The sequence below is a fragment of the Alligator sinensis genome, unplaced genomic scaffold, assembly GCF_000455745.1.
Source record: "Alligator sinensis unplaced genomic scaffold, ASM45574v1 scaffold161_1, whole genome shotgun sequence".
Taxonomy (NCBI): Eukaryota; Metazoa; Chordata; order Crocodylia; family Alligatoridae; genus Alligator; species Alligator sinensis.
In genome coordinates, this window is record NW_005841974.1 from 2,184,272 (window position 1) to 2,199,885 (window position 15,614).

At 40.0% G+C, this 15,614-nt stretch overlaps 1 protein-coding gene across 1 annotated transcript in view; it reads left to right on the forward strand.

The window, feature by feature from the left end:
• BRCA1 (BRCA1, DNA repair associated) overlaps positions 1 to 15,614 on the forward strand; it is a 55,910-nt gene that overhangs the window by 28,855 nt on the left and 11,441 nt on the right. The window contains 6 exon segments of the mRNA XM_025200763.1: positions 1,252 to 1,445; positions 1,974 to 2,308; positions 6,499 to 6,586; positions 8,551 to 8,628; positions 9,247 to 9,287; positions 10,477 to 10,560. Of these exon segments, the coding sequence (XP_025056548.1) occupies positions 1,252 to 1,445; positions 1,974 to 2,308; positions 6,499 to 6,586; positions 8,551 to 8,628; positions 9,247 to 9,287; positions 10,477 to 10,560 (820 nt within the window).

Here is a 15,614-nt window from a genome sequence, read left to right on the forward strand (position 1 = left end):
CCTGCTGTGCTGTGTCTTCAAGTTGTTCAGGACCAAGGACAATAGTAAAAATGGAGGTGCTGGTTTAAAAATGTTCAATGAAGAGTGGGTGGACCAGTAGGAGAACACTGTACAAATAAACAAAGAGTAAACCTCAAGGAATGTAGGGAATAGCTTGGGATGATCTAAGAAATTTCTCCCAGCAACAAGATCTCTTGGACCAGAATAACAAAACCCCATCACCAGGATCCCTTAAAATTGGACTATACAAAATACTAGAAAATAAACTGTGGGGAGAGTTTGCATGGTCCTTTGGAGCTGGACCTGTAAGACTTTTCCAGCAATAATTTTTTATGCATTTAAAAAAAAAAAAAGCATCTAATTTTTGTAATAATATGTAAGCATAGTAAAGATTAACCTAATTAGTGTAAAGGAATTGGGTTTGTTTTCCCGAGAAAAGAGAAGCCTATAGAGGGAACCTAACAGCCTTCCAAGATGTTAAAAAAGAGAAAAAATGTAAAGAGGATTCTGATCAATGACCACTGAGGGAAAAGCAAAAGAAATCAGCATAATTTTAACAAGGATTACTTAGGTTGGATATTAAATCAATCTTTTTAATTATAAAATTAGTGGAGTATTAGAATAGGCTAGTTAAAGAGGCTTTGGAATCCCCCTCATTTGAGATTAAGAACTGATTAAACAAACATCTGTCATGGATGTTGTAGGTATATTTAATTCTCCTTTGAAGGGAAGAGTTAGTTACCTTTGTTTAAGTGCTGTTTTTATGGTCACTTGTGTTTTTTTCCTGCATGTGTCAGTCAGAAGACATTTGGGAGATCAATCTTGCCCTTGAAGAATTAGTTGGAGGAAGCAGAGTGGATATAAATTGGTCCAGTGGAATCAGAGAAGATTTTTGTGTTGAGTGACCCGGGTTCTAGTGAAGTTTGAGAGCTAGGGGGATGAAAGACTAGAATTAACATCCTAGTTTGAGAGACCAAATAATGCAGTGAAACACTGCTAATATGCCATTAAGAGCAATCTTAATAGCATTTATCACTTGGGGTCAATTTGAGAAAATTTGCCTGACAGTTTGGCATATTGACATATGCAGTCTTTTATATGTTCAGATATGTTGTTGTTCTGCCTTCATAGCAGTTTTGTTGCTAATCATTCCTGAACATATAATTTCACTATTGTTATACAAAAGGTCTGATCACTAAAGAAAGAATTGAGTGCATAAATAATTCATAATTTTTTTTTTCTTACTTTGAGGTCTTCATCTTCACTTCTTTCTACCTCTAAATCTCACTTATTGAATAAGGAAGCTTGGCAACATAGCTTTTCAAAGACTCTTGCACTGGAACCCAACACACCTTCTCAAGAAGGAAAGTCCCAACAAGGTGATGCAGCACTGCTGCTAGTACAAAAGGCAGAGGAACAGTGTAATCAGTACAGGAAAGAACCAGGTAACATTTCAGACAGCACAAACCCATCATATGAAATTGACTGGAATTTGTTGGTACTATGGAAGGGATCTCCATAGTACCACTAATGTAGTTTATATATCAATAAGAAAAGAGCTGAAAAGTCTTATTCATAAAATATATAGTTAACTTATTGAAATGTAGTCTATGAATTCTTTTCTCTTAAAAGGTACTGCTTGCCATGAGGAATTGGTTAAGCACTCTAAGGTACTAATGATTCTTAATGTTTTGGTCTCAAATTGACATTTCCCAAGAATATTATTAATTTCATTCTACAAGGTTTCATGGATGTTTCCAGTACCTTTTTCTTTAAATCAGGAGGATAATGATTCCTGATTATTTAATATAATGAATAAAATAGAAGTGAAGTAGTGAATAAATAAGTAGAGAAAGTGACTGTAAGCCTATAAACTTAAAAGATAAAACAACCTTTTCCAACATGACTGGAACAAGCATGAAACTAATTTAAAGACTAAGACTGGTTCAGTGACTGATTCCTCTTTCCTTCAGAAAATGCAACAGAGCAGAAGTCTGAAACAAAACTAAACAGTGCTGCTATCCTCTCCAGTCCTTGTGGAAACATGAGCAGGATTCCAAACAGCTCCCCCTTGAAGTTTCTTAAAAGGCTTTCCCACAGCCAAACTGCAGAAGCAACAAATGGTTCTGCCATACCTTGCAATATTGATGATAGGAAGAATACTCGGGGATGTGAACTGGAGAGGAGAGTATTTGCCTCTGCACATGTTCCACACCATAGAGCTGGAAAAGAAAATGCCAAAAGCCCAGTTGTGCTCAGCAGGAAAAAAATGTCAATTGTAGCATCGGGTCTCAACCAGCATGAATTTGTAAGTGTATTTCATTTTCTTTTGTTGGTCCCCTTCTAATAAATGCATACTGACCCCTGTGTCCTAAGAACATTTTTAACTTCTACATGAAGCAATCTATACATTTGAATTATAGATTAAATGTTCTAGTATTATCAGTATTAAAGTTACATATAACCTAATTTGTCAGTGTTAAGGACTTTGGATACTGGTTGATAGGAATTACACTGTTAATGCTGTTTAGAGTTTTTAAATGGCTAGGAATGGCATCTTCATCAGCAGGTAGAATAGTGCACTGTTCCTGAGTAAAGGAGAGTGCATCTGTACAAACCTATACAATAATGTAATGCTTATGCACATAACTACTTTTACATTTGAGAAGATATGCTGTTCAAGTTATGCAAGCTGATAGCAGGAGGTAGAGCCAGGCACAATGCATAAAACAATGAGTAACTGTGCCCTTCCCTCCCTGTCTTAGTGTAACTCTGGCCTCACTATACCCCTGGTATTCTAGACCTGCCCTCTGCTCTCACCTGCCCATCATCAGAGCTCTTTAAAATATTTCATTTCTAAACTACAGAAGTCCTTGCTACTTGTATACATTTCATAAGTTCAGGCTGTCCAGCTTCTAAGCAGCCAGGGAATGAATGTTGCATGAGCTGCTTTGGTGGGGGCAGCATACCCATGGGCTGCATTAGGATGAGCTATGAGTCTCCTCACTGCTTTACTGTGCTCACGGCAGTGCTCTACCATTGCACTGTGTACCCCCAAGCTGATCCTCAGCTCCCTGCACCACACCGCATTGCCCCATCCCATGGAACAGCCACAGAAAGTGGAAGCCAGAGGAGGGAGGGGGAGCCCAGAGACTCTGGCTGTTGTTGTCTCCAGAGTTATGGGCATACTGGTGGCTAGTCAGGGGCCTGGGGGCTGCAGCTTAACCCATTGGCCTGCAGGCTGCCAGTTGAACAGACTTAAGTAATTTCCAAAACTGGAGCCTAAGTACATGTTTAAGTTCTATAGGCTTCAGTGGGACTGAAGTGCATGCTTAAAATGTAAGCAAGTCCTGATAAGAATGCTTTCCTGAACTGGGTCTTGATCAGTTCTGCTCCAAGCTTGTTAAACCACAATGAATTTATAATGTAGGTAAGTCCCACTTGAAATTAGAATGTGGTCTACAGCTGGTTATAAAGATTTTGATTTCTTGCACTGCAAAGAGTTATTAAGCTAATGTGTCACTTGTCATGTGCTTTGTAGCTGCTTAATTAAAATAACTTAGCAACTATATATATATTTTGTTTTAAAAAGGCTGACTGCAGTATGATGTCCAATAGTGCCTGTTAGAATGCGTTTCTTCATAGAGAGTACCATGTGATGGTTGCAACTTCTGCTATGAACTGGTGGTGGTAGTGTTGGTCAGTTTGTGCTTTCAGTCCTTTCTCCTTCAGTTAACTTGGCTTGGGGTATAATCTCATGATCTTGAGTAATCTGTATCCTCTTCATGATCTTCATTTTTCGGACACAGTGGTCTGATCTAAGCTTTCCTTTGGCCTTGCACAGTACCTTCAATTAGTGTATCTGGAAGAAAAAGTTTATGTTTTTGTATTGGCTGTTCTCCAGCTGCCACTCAGAAATATAGAATTATAGAAGAGTAGGGCTGGAAGAGATCTCCATAGGTCATCATCTAGTCCAATCTGTTACCTGAGGGAGGATCATCCGTATCCAAAACACCCTATACAAATCCATTGTCTAATATCTTTAGCAAAACTGCAGAGTCAACCCAGGTGCAACACAAGACATAACACCCTAAATTGCCACAGGTTAAGCAGGGGGGCCATGGCGGCCAACATCCTGCTTTTGTCAAAGTTGTTAATATATGCTCAAGAGACCCCAGGAAGAGGGTCACACCCTGTGCTACAGAGGAAGACTAAAATCCCCACAGTTCAAAACAATCTGACCATGGGGTACAATTCCTTCCTGATGCCAAATATGACAGTTGGTCTGACCATGAGCAGAGGGGCAGACCTGCTCTCCAGGATTTTCTGGCAGAAGCACTGGCACACCCCAATCAAAATCCCCAGCCTTGGCTGCAGCCAACACCCAGTGCCTCTGAGGAAGAACTCCAGCCTTATCCATGACCAACATTCAAAATTTTAGTGGGGTGGAGGGAGATCCCAGTAGCATTCGTGAGGGGAGGGGAAGGATTTCTTCCTGGTCCCTGCTGATGACTAGCAAAAGTCCTGAAAAATGGGATTACCAGACACCTTCCGCAGTAGAGAGTTACCTTTTATACCTAAACATGGGGATTGCAAATACATGATTCCATGTCTTGTACCCTGCGGATCGATTCAGAAATCCCTGTTCAACCCGTATGTACCTTCCATAAATTTATATGCAAAAAACTAGAACTCTTGGTTCCAAAATTATACCTTTTATTAGACCAACTGGAAAATGGCAAGAAAATTGTCCTTTTCTGCAAACTTTCAGGATCAAAGTCCCTTTGTCAGGCTCTGAGGAAAGTGTAGATGGTACAAGATGGTAAAAAGTCCCCATAGGTAGGAAATAAGCTTCATTTTTGCACAAAGGGAACTGAAGATGGAAGGCTGTCCCTCTGGGTCCATGAGAGTATTCTATAAATTCCATAAATTTATGCAGCTAGGTCTTAGTGATTTGGATTCTTGAGAGTGGATGGGATTATTTGATGAACTATTTTATCAACATGAAAATACTGTTTTTGGTGTTTTTTGCTGATAAACCCTTGTTATCAAGAAACATTAATTATTTATCAACCAGTTACAACTGATGATGATACTAAGGCAAGGGTGTTGATCTTCCCCTGGTCTCCTGGGCCAGAACCAAATGTGATAGGGTGAGGGTGCCACAGGGGTTAACAAAGCGATCACTTCCTACTCCCCCTCACCCTCACTCCTGACATCTTCATTAGGTCTCTGTTTCTGAATTCCTGGCCCCTCTAGGGCCCCATGTGGGCCAAATGGCATGGCTCTGTAGGCTGAAAGTTTGACATCTCTGAGATATAGAGAAATAATGTATCTGGCTAACTTCTTCTGCTACCTAGTTACTTCTTAATTTTTTTTTTTTACTGCAATGAACGTGCTTTTCACAATCCTTCTTGGTAAGCAGTCTATAATGGAAAGTAATATCACTGACCTTTTACATCTTAACTTCCTGTTTTGTAGTCACCAGAAATTTGTTTTTTGGTTTTTGGCGGGGTTGGGGTGTTTTTTCTGGTTTGTTTGTTTGTTTTTAATACCTCAGTTGCTGTACACCTTTCAATGGCGGTGTTCATTCAGAGACTGATTCAAACCGAATCAGTATAGCATAGTGTATTTACCCATATACCACAAGTACCATTTCCCCCTTCCCCCACCCCCACCCCAAAAGCAGCCTTCCAAAATTGTGCCTGTTGTAAGGAGAGAAGCTGACTTTTCCTCCTTCAGTAGAGCAAACATAGAAACACTGTTCTAATACCTGTCAGCATGGCTGGTATTTGTCTTTGGCCCAGCAAGCAAGCATGGTGTCCTTCTCATAGCTTTAGCTTTTGGCTAAGCACTAGGAGAAATTGAGCTGGCTTAGGGCAAATGTGCTGCTGCATGCACTCTGTAGTATCTTGGTGAGGCTTGTGGTACAGAAAAAGACTTTATTATTTACAGGAACTTACAGAAAGAATTACTTAAAGAAATAACACTTCTGCCCTAGCCTTGTTGCTGTCCTGCCACACTAGGAAGTTCCTGTTGCCTCACACAAACTGTCTCCTGGGATGCCACACTTCTTGGATACTGTGTTTCCAGGAGGGCTGACTGTCACACAATTGACCATAACTCTGGAAAAATCAATTTCTACATTCCGCCTTCCCAAAAAGTGCTGGTTTTACTTGGAGGTGTGTAATATGTAAGGAAATACAGTGTTTCTTCACTTTGATCTATTTATGGTAGTGAGATTTTTCTTTTAAAGGCAAAATTAACCTAGTTTTTTAAATAATGGTTGAATTTCTGGGTCTGACACAATGTTTGCATTTGTTTTTGTTTGTTTAAGAGTGATCTCTCATATGTACTTCAACTGGTGCATGTTTTAATTCTTCAGTTGTGTGTGTTGGAGACCAAATATTTATAATATGAAAAACTCCTGTTCAAAGTCAGATACCTAAGGCTTTGATTAAATCAATTATTTCTAATTCAGTATTTTCTTGTTTTCAGTTACTGGTGCAGAAGTTTGCCCGGAAAACCCAGAGCACTTTATCTAATCAAATCACTGAAGGAACAACCCATGTCATAATGAAAACAGGTGTGTTGGGATTGCTATGAACAAACCATGCATTTAATACCATACACAATGCTTACTCCAGGCTAAGTGAAAATGCTTGCTCCAGGCTAAGTCATTCGGCATGATGAAGTTTAAGACATGGGATTTATGACCTACTACTCTATTCTGTTTCAGTGGTTGTGTTTCTGGGCCTAACAAAAACATAAACCCATCTGTGTCTTATTCCAATATATGGAGTCCAGATGAATTGGCATTGCATTCACTTGTTTATAAGGTTTCATTGATATGATTTTGATTTTAACACCCCATTAAGATGAGCAATGGATGTCACTTTTCAGGCTTGCTGACTGCAGTTTAGAAAAGGTGTCAGTAGCAGAATGACAAAGGATAATTCAAAACCAGCCAGAGGAAGAGCCTTGTTTCTCTTTGTGAATGCTTGTGCCCTGAAGGAAACTGCAGTATGTGTTTTTGAAAGAGACATCCTCAGGCTTTGAAATGTCACTTAAATTCATTCTCAAAAAAAGTCTGTAGTTTATATAAAAAACAAGAATTAATTCTAGGAAAGAATGCATAGCTAATACTTCATAAGAACAAAATAACAGCATAACTGGCAACCTGGTTCGGGCATACTTTCTAGAACAGATTAACTTTAGAAAACAACTATATGAGGGGTTTTCACCTTTTTTTTTTAGTTGCAACTGAAACTGTCTTGTGTACTTACTATATTTTGTTGTACACTGTAAAACCTCAAATAAAAATAACACCATATTTTTGGTAGGGAGAATGAGAAAACAGAGAATTTTTTCCAGAGGCATGGCTAAATCCTGACCACAGGGCTGAATCCCAATTTTTTAGTTGCTGTTCAGGCATAAGCCAAAATGTTAACCTTTTTGCTGCCACTGCCTAATTGGCAGCCAAAAATGACTGACGATTTGGCAGCAACTGTGAAAGGGTTAAAACTGTGACTGGAGACTATACTCTGTTCCCCTGCGCCTGCCTCCCCCCATGTAGCTGTTGTACTATCCCTATGCTTCAATTTTAGTGCAAAAAATGAGCTCTTCTGCTTAAGATACACCCTAATTTTAGAGCACTGATTTTGGGGGGAAAGATGTATTTGATCGTAAATACGGCAGTAGGACCTTATGAATCTCTTTATTAGAGACTTGAAGAAACAAAAACTTAAGTACACAGAACAGCTTCAAATTTTCCAAATGTAAATTAAATTCTTAAAATGTTTAGCATAATATTAACTGGGAAGTATAAAAACCTCTCTGTTCAGAACTTTTATTATACTCAAAATTAAAATTGCTTGGCAGAGGTGAGGTTTAAGCTCCTTACTAAATCTACTAGCAGCTGTTAAACAAAAAAGCTTTACATATTAAAATGTATTTTATGGGCTGCTGCAGGCAGTTAATCTGTATTTATAAGCCACCCTGAGTCTTTCTTTGGGAAAGGGCAGCATATAAATCTAATGAATAAAAAATTCAGAATCTAGTTAGTTATACTAAATACTCTGTTTATCTTGCTTTGCCAAAACATTTTGAGGTGCTTAAAGATCAGATGTGACTTCTCACATTGGCTTTCCTGTCCCTTTATATTAGGAAGGCAGGGGGAAGAAATCTTTGTCACTTTGGTGTAGTTTTTTTTCCTTCTTGAGAAACTTAGTGGGACAACTACAGTTGGAGAACCTGAAGGGTTAACATATGCCACTTGCGTGCAAACATGGTGTTGTATTTTTGGCAACTTTTCAGGCCTTTCCTTGTCTCTGTTCAATATTTAAAATGGGCTGAATGGCATGAGGTAGTCAGCATATGCTGACTATACACAGAGTCACATCCTTTTAGGTTGGGACACTGATACTTATGTATCTCAGTTATGGGATATTGTCTCTCCCCTATGGGCTAGTGTTTCAAAGTCACTTTATGTAGAGTCAATATGAGAATGAATATTAGAGTGAACTCTATATATTTTTATTTAATCTGCAGATATGGATCTAGTGTGTGAGCGTACACTAAAGTACTTTTTGGGCATCGCAGGAAGAAAATGGGTGGTTAGCTATCAGTGTAAGTATACTTTCCTCTGAAGCTCCATGCTTTCCACCTGTCCCCTCCCTCTTCTTCCCCCTGCCCCATGCTTCTTGACACTGTACGATTAACATTTCATGTGTCATGCATGAAATTTTTATGCATTTACATGGAAATCTGTAAGGCTCAATATTTACATGGAATTCTACAAAATAACAGGCTAACACATTAGCCTCTGATACTTTGCAGAGTTCCATGCAAGTATTGAGCCTTAATACTTGGTCTTTCTTCTTTTTAAGTACTGTACATATTGCTTCATAACTAACAATAAATGGTTAAGCCCAAAGATGCTATCTTTTTCTTTATAATTTAAATGGAATGCAGCTCCTAAAAACCTATTAATGAGTTACTACAGAGTTAGCATTGTTTAAAAAAGAAGCACTAACCTGAAATATGCTAGAAGCACTTTCAGGCATTGAATAATATTTATATAAATCAACAAACAATTTTATTTAAATGTTGAATCGTTTGTTTTGTGCATCAGTAGATAATCTAGAGGGCTTGAGGTGGTAGCCAAATTTATCCTGTTGGTACTGAAAAGAAGGTTCTGGCTGATTATAATGTGACTTGCGCCCTCTTTCACTGTTCTTTTTCTAGGGGTTATTCAGTCTTTTAAGGAAAGAAGAATACTTTATGAGGTAGGTCTGGTCTCTTTAAAGAGTGAAATGCCAAAGGTATGAATCTTGCTAGTGCACAGTTGTTATAGTGCTAGGTTTATTAGTGGTATAGGTTGTAGCCATGTTGGTCTAAGGACATAGGCAGACAAGGTTCTTTGGGTGAATGTAATACTTTTATTAGACCAACTCAAATAGTTGGAAAAATTCTTCTTAGCAAGCTTTTGGATATAAATACCCTTTGTCAGGCTGAGCAAGCATCTGCAGTTTGTGTATGCTCTTCCTGGATGGAATAGACTTTCTGAATAGTCTATTTATTCCATCCATCTTCCTATGGGTAATTCTCATATTCTTTGCTTCAAGCATTTGTCCCCCAAAATTTTGGCAAATTTGGCCTACTGCAAAATTTCAGAATTCTAATGGAGAAGTGTCTTGATGTCACTATACTGTTGGATTCTCCAATCAAAAAGGAGACACCAATATGCAAAAAGCCTTTATAAAAAAAAAAAAAAAAATCCTTATAAATTGTTCCAGTCCCCAGAAAGATTCTGGCAGACTTTCATTTTCCATCTCTGCCCTACCATACCCTTTTGGAAGCTTCTCATATTTTAATGTCTTTGGTCAATGGTGTAGGCAATCTATTGTTTCCCGTTAGCTTTAAGCATCTTCTGTTCAGAAAAAATGTGAGAGAGAACAGACATTGCCTCCCTCTTAATGAAAACATCTACGTCTCTCTTTAAAATTCCCTACTGATTCTGCATAGAAATCTGATATGGTTTTATTGAAGAATAAGCAATTGATTTTAGAGACCGATACATGCCTTAGATTAACAGCAAATACAGTGCTGTCCTTGATAATCTAAATGTTAAGTGAATGCTTTAAAATGAAATAAATGATGAAAAAAATTAAGTTCTAGGTTATATACTGTTAATTTCTCTTGAATGAGTTTCCTCTACAATTTTTTTTCAGTTCGCTCTATTCTGTAAAATTTGTTTCCTTTTAAAGAAACATTGGCCTGATAAAGCCACAGGATTTTGTTTACTTTGCAGGAAAGCGTGAACTAGAGAGTAATACCTTTTAGCCAGTCTTATGTGTGCATTAATTGTAAGGTTTCAGGTTTCTGAAATCTGAGTACTCTTGCCTGCTTTGTCCCAAGTGCTGAGAGAGCAGGCCTAACCCATCTCTAATTTTTGCCTTTCTGATTATCTTCCAGTCCGACTTCGAAGTGAGAGGAGATGTAATCAATGGGAGAAACCACCAAGGTCCTAAGAGAGCTAGACAGTCCCAGGCTGGAAAGGTATAAGCACATCAGCATGAAAGGCATTCATAGCTATAAAAGGTTTCCATTCTGCTTTAACTTATATTTACTGTGCCAGTTAAATAGCTGAAATATTCTTCTGATCTTTTGATGAAATCACATGTACAAAATTGATTGTGTGAAGGGTACAGGTAACTCTCTCTGCACTGCTGCTAGTAGGGCTTGCCAACACTGCAACAGAAATATTCAGTGTCTTTACATACCAAGAATGAATTACATCTTGTATAACATGGAAGTGGGCTGGGTTAATGTTCTGTTGGGAGGCAGTTCCCAGGGAGCTAGTTGCAGTATCTGTCTAAATAAGATTTTTTGATGATGGGATAGCCCTATAAAATGTGTAATTTTCTTGAAGGAATCGGATAGAAGGCACCTTTTGTAAATAGGGTCGTTTTGGGGGATGGAGCTTCCAACTTGGGGGAAATGGATGCTTGAATGGAAGGAAAAAGGTACAACCAACCTATAGTTGAGCTGGCACCCAGAGCAGGTCCAATACCAGCCCAGCCCTCTGTTTGATCTAACACATAGGACCACACTAGCCAGCCTGCCAGGTTCCCAGAGGTCCAGAAATCTGGCAACATGGGAATGGCAATGAATGGTACAACTGCTCCTGTGCTGACAAATTTTTGGACCACAAGGAGCCCAGCAGGCCAGATAACAGCTCTGCAGGACAGATCTGATCAATGGGCCAGGGGTTGATTATCCTTGATTTATGCTATTTCTTATGTGAAGTCACATGGACTGTTATCACCAATTGCCTGCCTGTGATGTCTTAACTTAATGTTTGACTTCAACATTTTCTCTAAATGATATTCTGTTCCCATTAATTAGGTTTGTTTGTTTTTAGATAGATATTAATATTCTGTGTACATGGCCCTTTTAACTAAATCGCTAGAGAAGTTTTCAATGTGATGAATCTTTGAAATATACTCCATTGTCATGATGTCTTACCACAGGTAGGAAAGAAAATGGGTTTACTCAGAACCTTTAAAGTGGTGAAACTTGGTTGGTGGTGATGGCTTTCATTCATTTGATTTTATTCTTTTTTGGCCTTGTGAAAATACTCTGTGGCCTTAAAAACTTGCAGGCATAGTTTGTTAGCATTATAGCATAGAACCACAGGGTTGGAAGGGACTTTGAGTCCTGCTTGGATGTAGGACATGCTTATTCCTATACTATCCAAGACTGTCAAGCTGCCTCTTAAACTTCCAGTGAAAGGAGATTTCTAGCACTTCCCTGGGCAGCTAGTTTCACTGTCTGACTCTTCTTTACAGTAAGGGTATGTATTTCCTGCAATTCAACTGGCTTTGCTGCAGTTTAAACCCATTGTTTACATCCTGTCTTCTGTAGTAAAGGAGAAGAGGAAGAAATACTGTTCTGTTCTTTATGGCAACCTCAGTTTCCATTGTGTCTAAACTGATGTTGTACTTGGTTCTCTCAGCCTTTCATCATACGGCTTGTGCCATCAGTTGGGATCAGTCTTCTAAATTTGGGGGAAACTTTGCCCTTTTACCTGGAACTACATAGATTTTTTCCCTCAAGTCTCTCCATTCACCAGTATGGTACTATCCCCTCCAATTGATTTTGGGGGAAATATGCTTTTATCTGCAAATGTAAGTAACCAGTGGCCTACAGAACTAGGCCAGAGTTCTCTCTTCAGCCATGCCCTACCATATATGAGAGGGGCAATTCAGCCTGTTGTGCCATTGTATTTGGACCATGGGGTTCACCATGGGTTGAGGAAGTTTTACAGTGACAATTAATACTACCACCACAAATCCCCAAGCCGTGTGCAGCCAGATCACGGCCCAGTCATTCCCCTTCTCTCCCGCGTGGCCAGATCAGGTCCAGTGACAGTATCTAGCCCACAGATGGGCTGGGGATCGCCCACCCAGCCCATGAGGCAAAAAAGTTGAACACCAATGTAATGGACCAGTCTAGCAAGATGCTTCAAACAGCATCTTCCTACTTTCCATTAGTAATGGTCAAACCCTTGTGCTGAGCCTAAAGATATTTTGGCTACATCTTGTTTTGTTTGTAAAGTGTCAGTCTTTCTATAGCACGTTGACACTTCTGAGAAAGCAGGAGGAGAAGAAAAATACATAAAAAGCAAGAAATTATATGGTACGTTTATGGGGGGGGTAGTTTACTATTCAGTCTTTGAAAGCAGCCAAATTGATTTTTAAGCTCCTGTAGGAGGTGACTTAATGGGAATAGTATTTTTCTTTTTCTATTGCCTCTTTTGTCTAAGAATTTTAAAGTCATGTTTTACAAATATCTGTGAATAAAATTTCTCAGCATAACCTGCGGGGTAATGAGATCTATCTCCCCTTCCTTTTAAAGCTGAGCCACTGGCACTTGCATTTAATCATTAAATAAAATGGATAGAGAGCAGTGGGAAAATTTTCATTTAAAATGTTGCTATCACTATGGTGGAATTCAACCCTATTTCACTTTACATGCCCAACTGGCATTTAACCCACCCACATACCTGCACTTTTTTGGCACCTGCACAAAGCTATAGATCCTGTGCCATATACAGTGTTGACTCAATGTCCACACAACTGCTGAGCATACTAAATAGGATGCGCTCTGGTTGAGCAGGTATACAGTTCCATAAGTATGTACCTGAGCATAATTCCTGAAATTCCAGGGAAGGTCTTTCCATGGCTTTTGCCCGATTGTTTAGTGGCTAGGGTATTCGCCCAGGAAGCAGGAGACTGGTTCTAAGCACTCCTCACCCAGAGGTGATTTGAATCTGCATCTCTCCAACTTCCCAACACAGTGTTTTAATTGCCAGGCTGCAGGTTAAGCATTATCAAGTTCCCTTTCCATTGCTCCTTGGAAACTGGAGTCTGGGCCACTCAATGCAGGGAGTTGTATTGGGCCAGGAGCAATTGAATAAGCTGAAGTGGATGTGGTTCATTGAAGATGGATTGTGGCCTGGAAGGGAGAGGGCCCTTGGTTCAGGTCTGGATCACTGCTCAAACTGGGCAGAAACTTTCCCATTGTTCTCTATCTGTTTTATCTAATAATTAAATGCAAGGGGCAGTGGCTCACCTTTGAAGAGGAAGCCTGTAGAATGGACTGGATAATACCATTTAGGCGCATAAAGTGAAATAAAATTCTGCCCTAGTTGTTTAACAGTGTGCAGCAGCATTTTATAGTAACATAGGATAAGAATACTGTATCAACTGAAACTGCGTAAGAGTCTTAGGCAGAACATTTAATTACCTATTCTGGAAATTAGCTAGAATAGCTCTTGCAGAAGATGCTATTTTACTGATTGGAAGTGGTCATAATCTTGGCTCTGTTTCCTTCCATAAATAGCATTTCCAGAAGCCTGGTGTGTCTAACAACATGCTTGGGTTTTACTTCAGTATTGACTTCAGGACTACATACTGTTGTTAACCTACTTCTGTAACACCAAGACTTGATAGCTGAAAGTGTAATAATCTGGCCTGTTCTTTCTTGCCTTGAGAATAACTATGTTCACACCATGAGTAGGGTGCCACATGGTGATCTGTTGTGCTGCCATCGTACCTGACCAGAAGACCCACACTGATTGGTCCTTAAGGATGCTATGTAAGATCATCTTTTCTGGTGTGATGGCAGGCTCAGCTCATACAGGCAAAGGCCAAACATCTGGGTGACTTATAATGCCACTGCTCCACAGTTACTGGGGATCTCCCTGGTGTGCTCCACTGGAGGGGGAGGCAGGCATTAACTTTTCCTCAAGAAGACTTGGAAGCCCCAAGAGACCTTTGCCAAGATGAGGCTTCCAGACCTGAGGTAATCCCAGTGGTAGGTCACCACTGAAGCCATAGAGCCAGGGAAGAGCTACAAGGTGAGCTGCCAGGAAACCATGCAGAGTCCTGTTGGACCCTTCCCTGTGCTTCACTGGAAGTTTGTCAAAACCGGTAGTGAAACATTTTGGATTCAGCAAAAGTAACATTTTCTAGCAAAATAAAATAATTATCGGAAAATGTTTCGTCCATCTACCCTCTTCCTCCTTTTGCACTACCCTCAAAAAAAATTAAGAACATTTGAAATTTGAACCGCTAAAACCCAGAGATGTTTGAATCTGGAGTTTTGGCTTTACATGTTGTCATATGAAGTTTGCATTCTGAATTTCAGACTAATTAGCTCCGCAGTAAAGTGTCACTGTCTACACGTGCTGGTATTAGGGTGCAGTAAACTAATTAACTCCACCGTAAGATAGTGTTGGGGATCTTATGGCGGAGTAATTAACTGCACTGAAATACGTGTATAAATGCTGACCAGGAGCATAAATTGCTCCCAGTCAGCCCAGCAAGCTGCAAGCCTGATCCACTGTAGCTCAAATGCTGCTGTCTCAGGCACACGTGTAGGTGCTGCACCCAGGAGCAGTTTACTCTGGCTCGAACTGCTCTGCAGTTTATTGCTTCACATTAATTGCACGTGTAGCTGCACCCATTGTTAGGGACCTACCAAATTCACTATTTTGTGGATTCTACCTGGGTTTCATGGGAAATGCCAGATTTCGCAGTGTCTGCAAAATATTTCTACCTGGGTTTCAGGGGAAATGCCAGATTTCGCAGTGTCTGCAAAATATGCAGTGGGGGGGGGGAGATGAACACTTACCAAAAAAAAATTCTGGTTCCTCAGAGTGAGCAATAGCACTGTTTTCCGCTTACCCACCCCTCACTGCTGATTGGCTGCAAGGGCCTGCACCCATTGTTAGGGACCTACCAAATTCACTATTTTGTGGATTCTACCTGGGTTTCATGGGAAATGCCAGATTTCGCAGTGTCTGCAAAATATGCAGTGGGGGGGGGGAGATGAACACTTACCAAAAAAAAATTCTGGTTCCTCAGAGTGAGCAATAGCACTGTTTTCCGCTTACCCACCCCTCACTGCTGATTGGCTGCAAGGGCTGTCTATCATGCAGCCCTGTCCACTGATTGGTGCAGAGGGGCAGGGGAGCCCTTGCAGAAAATCAGCAGCGAGGGGCAGGGCAAGATGACAGGCAGCCCTCTCAGCCAATAAGTAGCGAA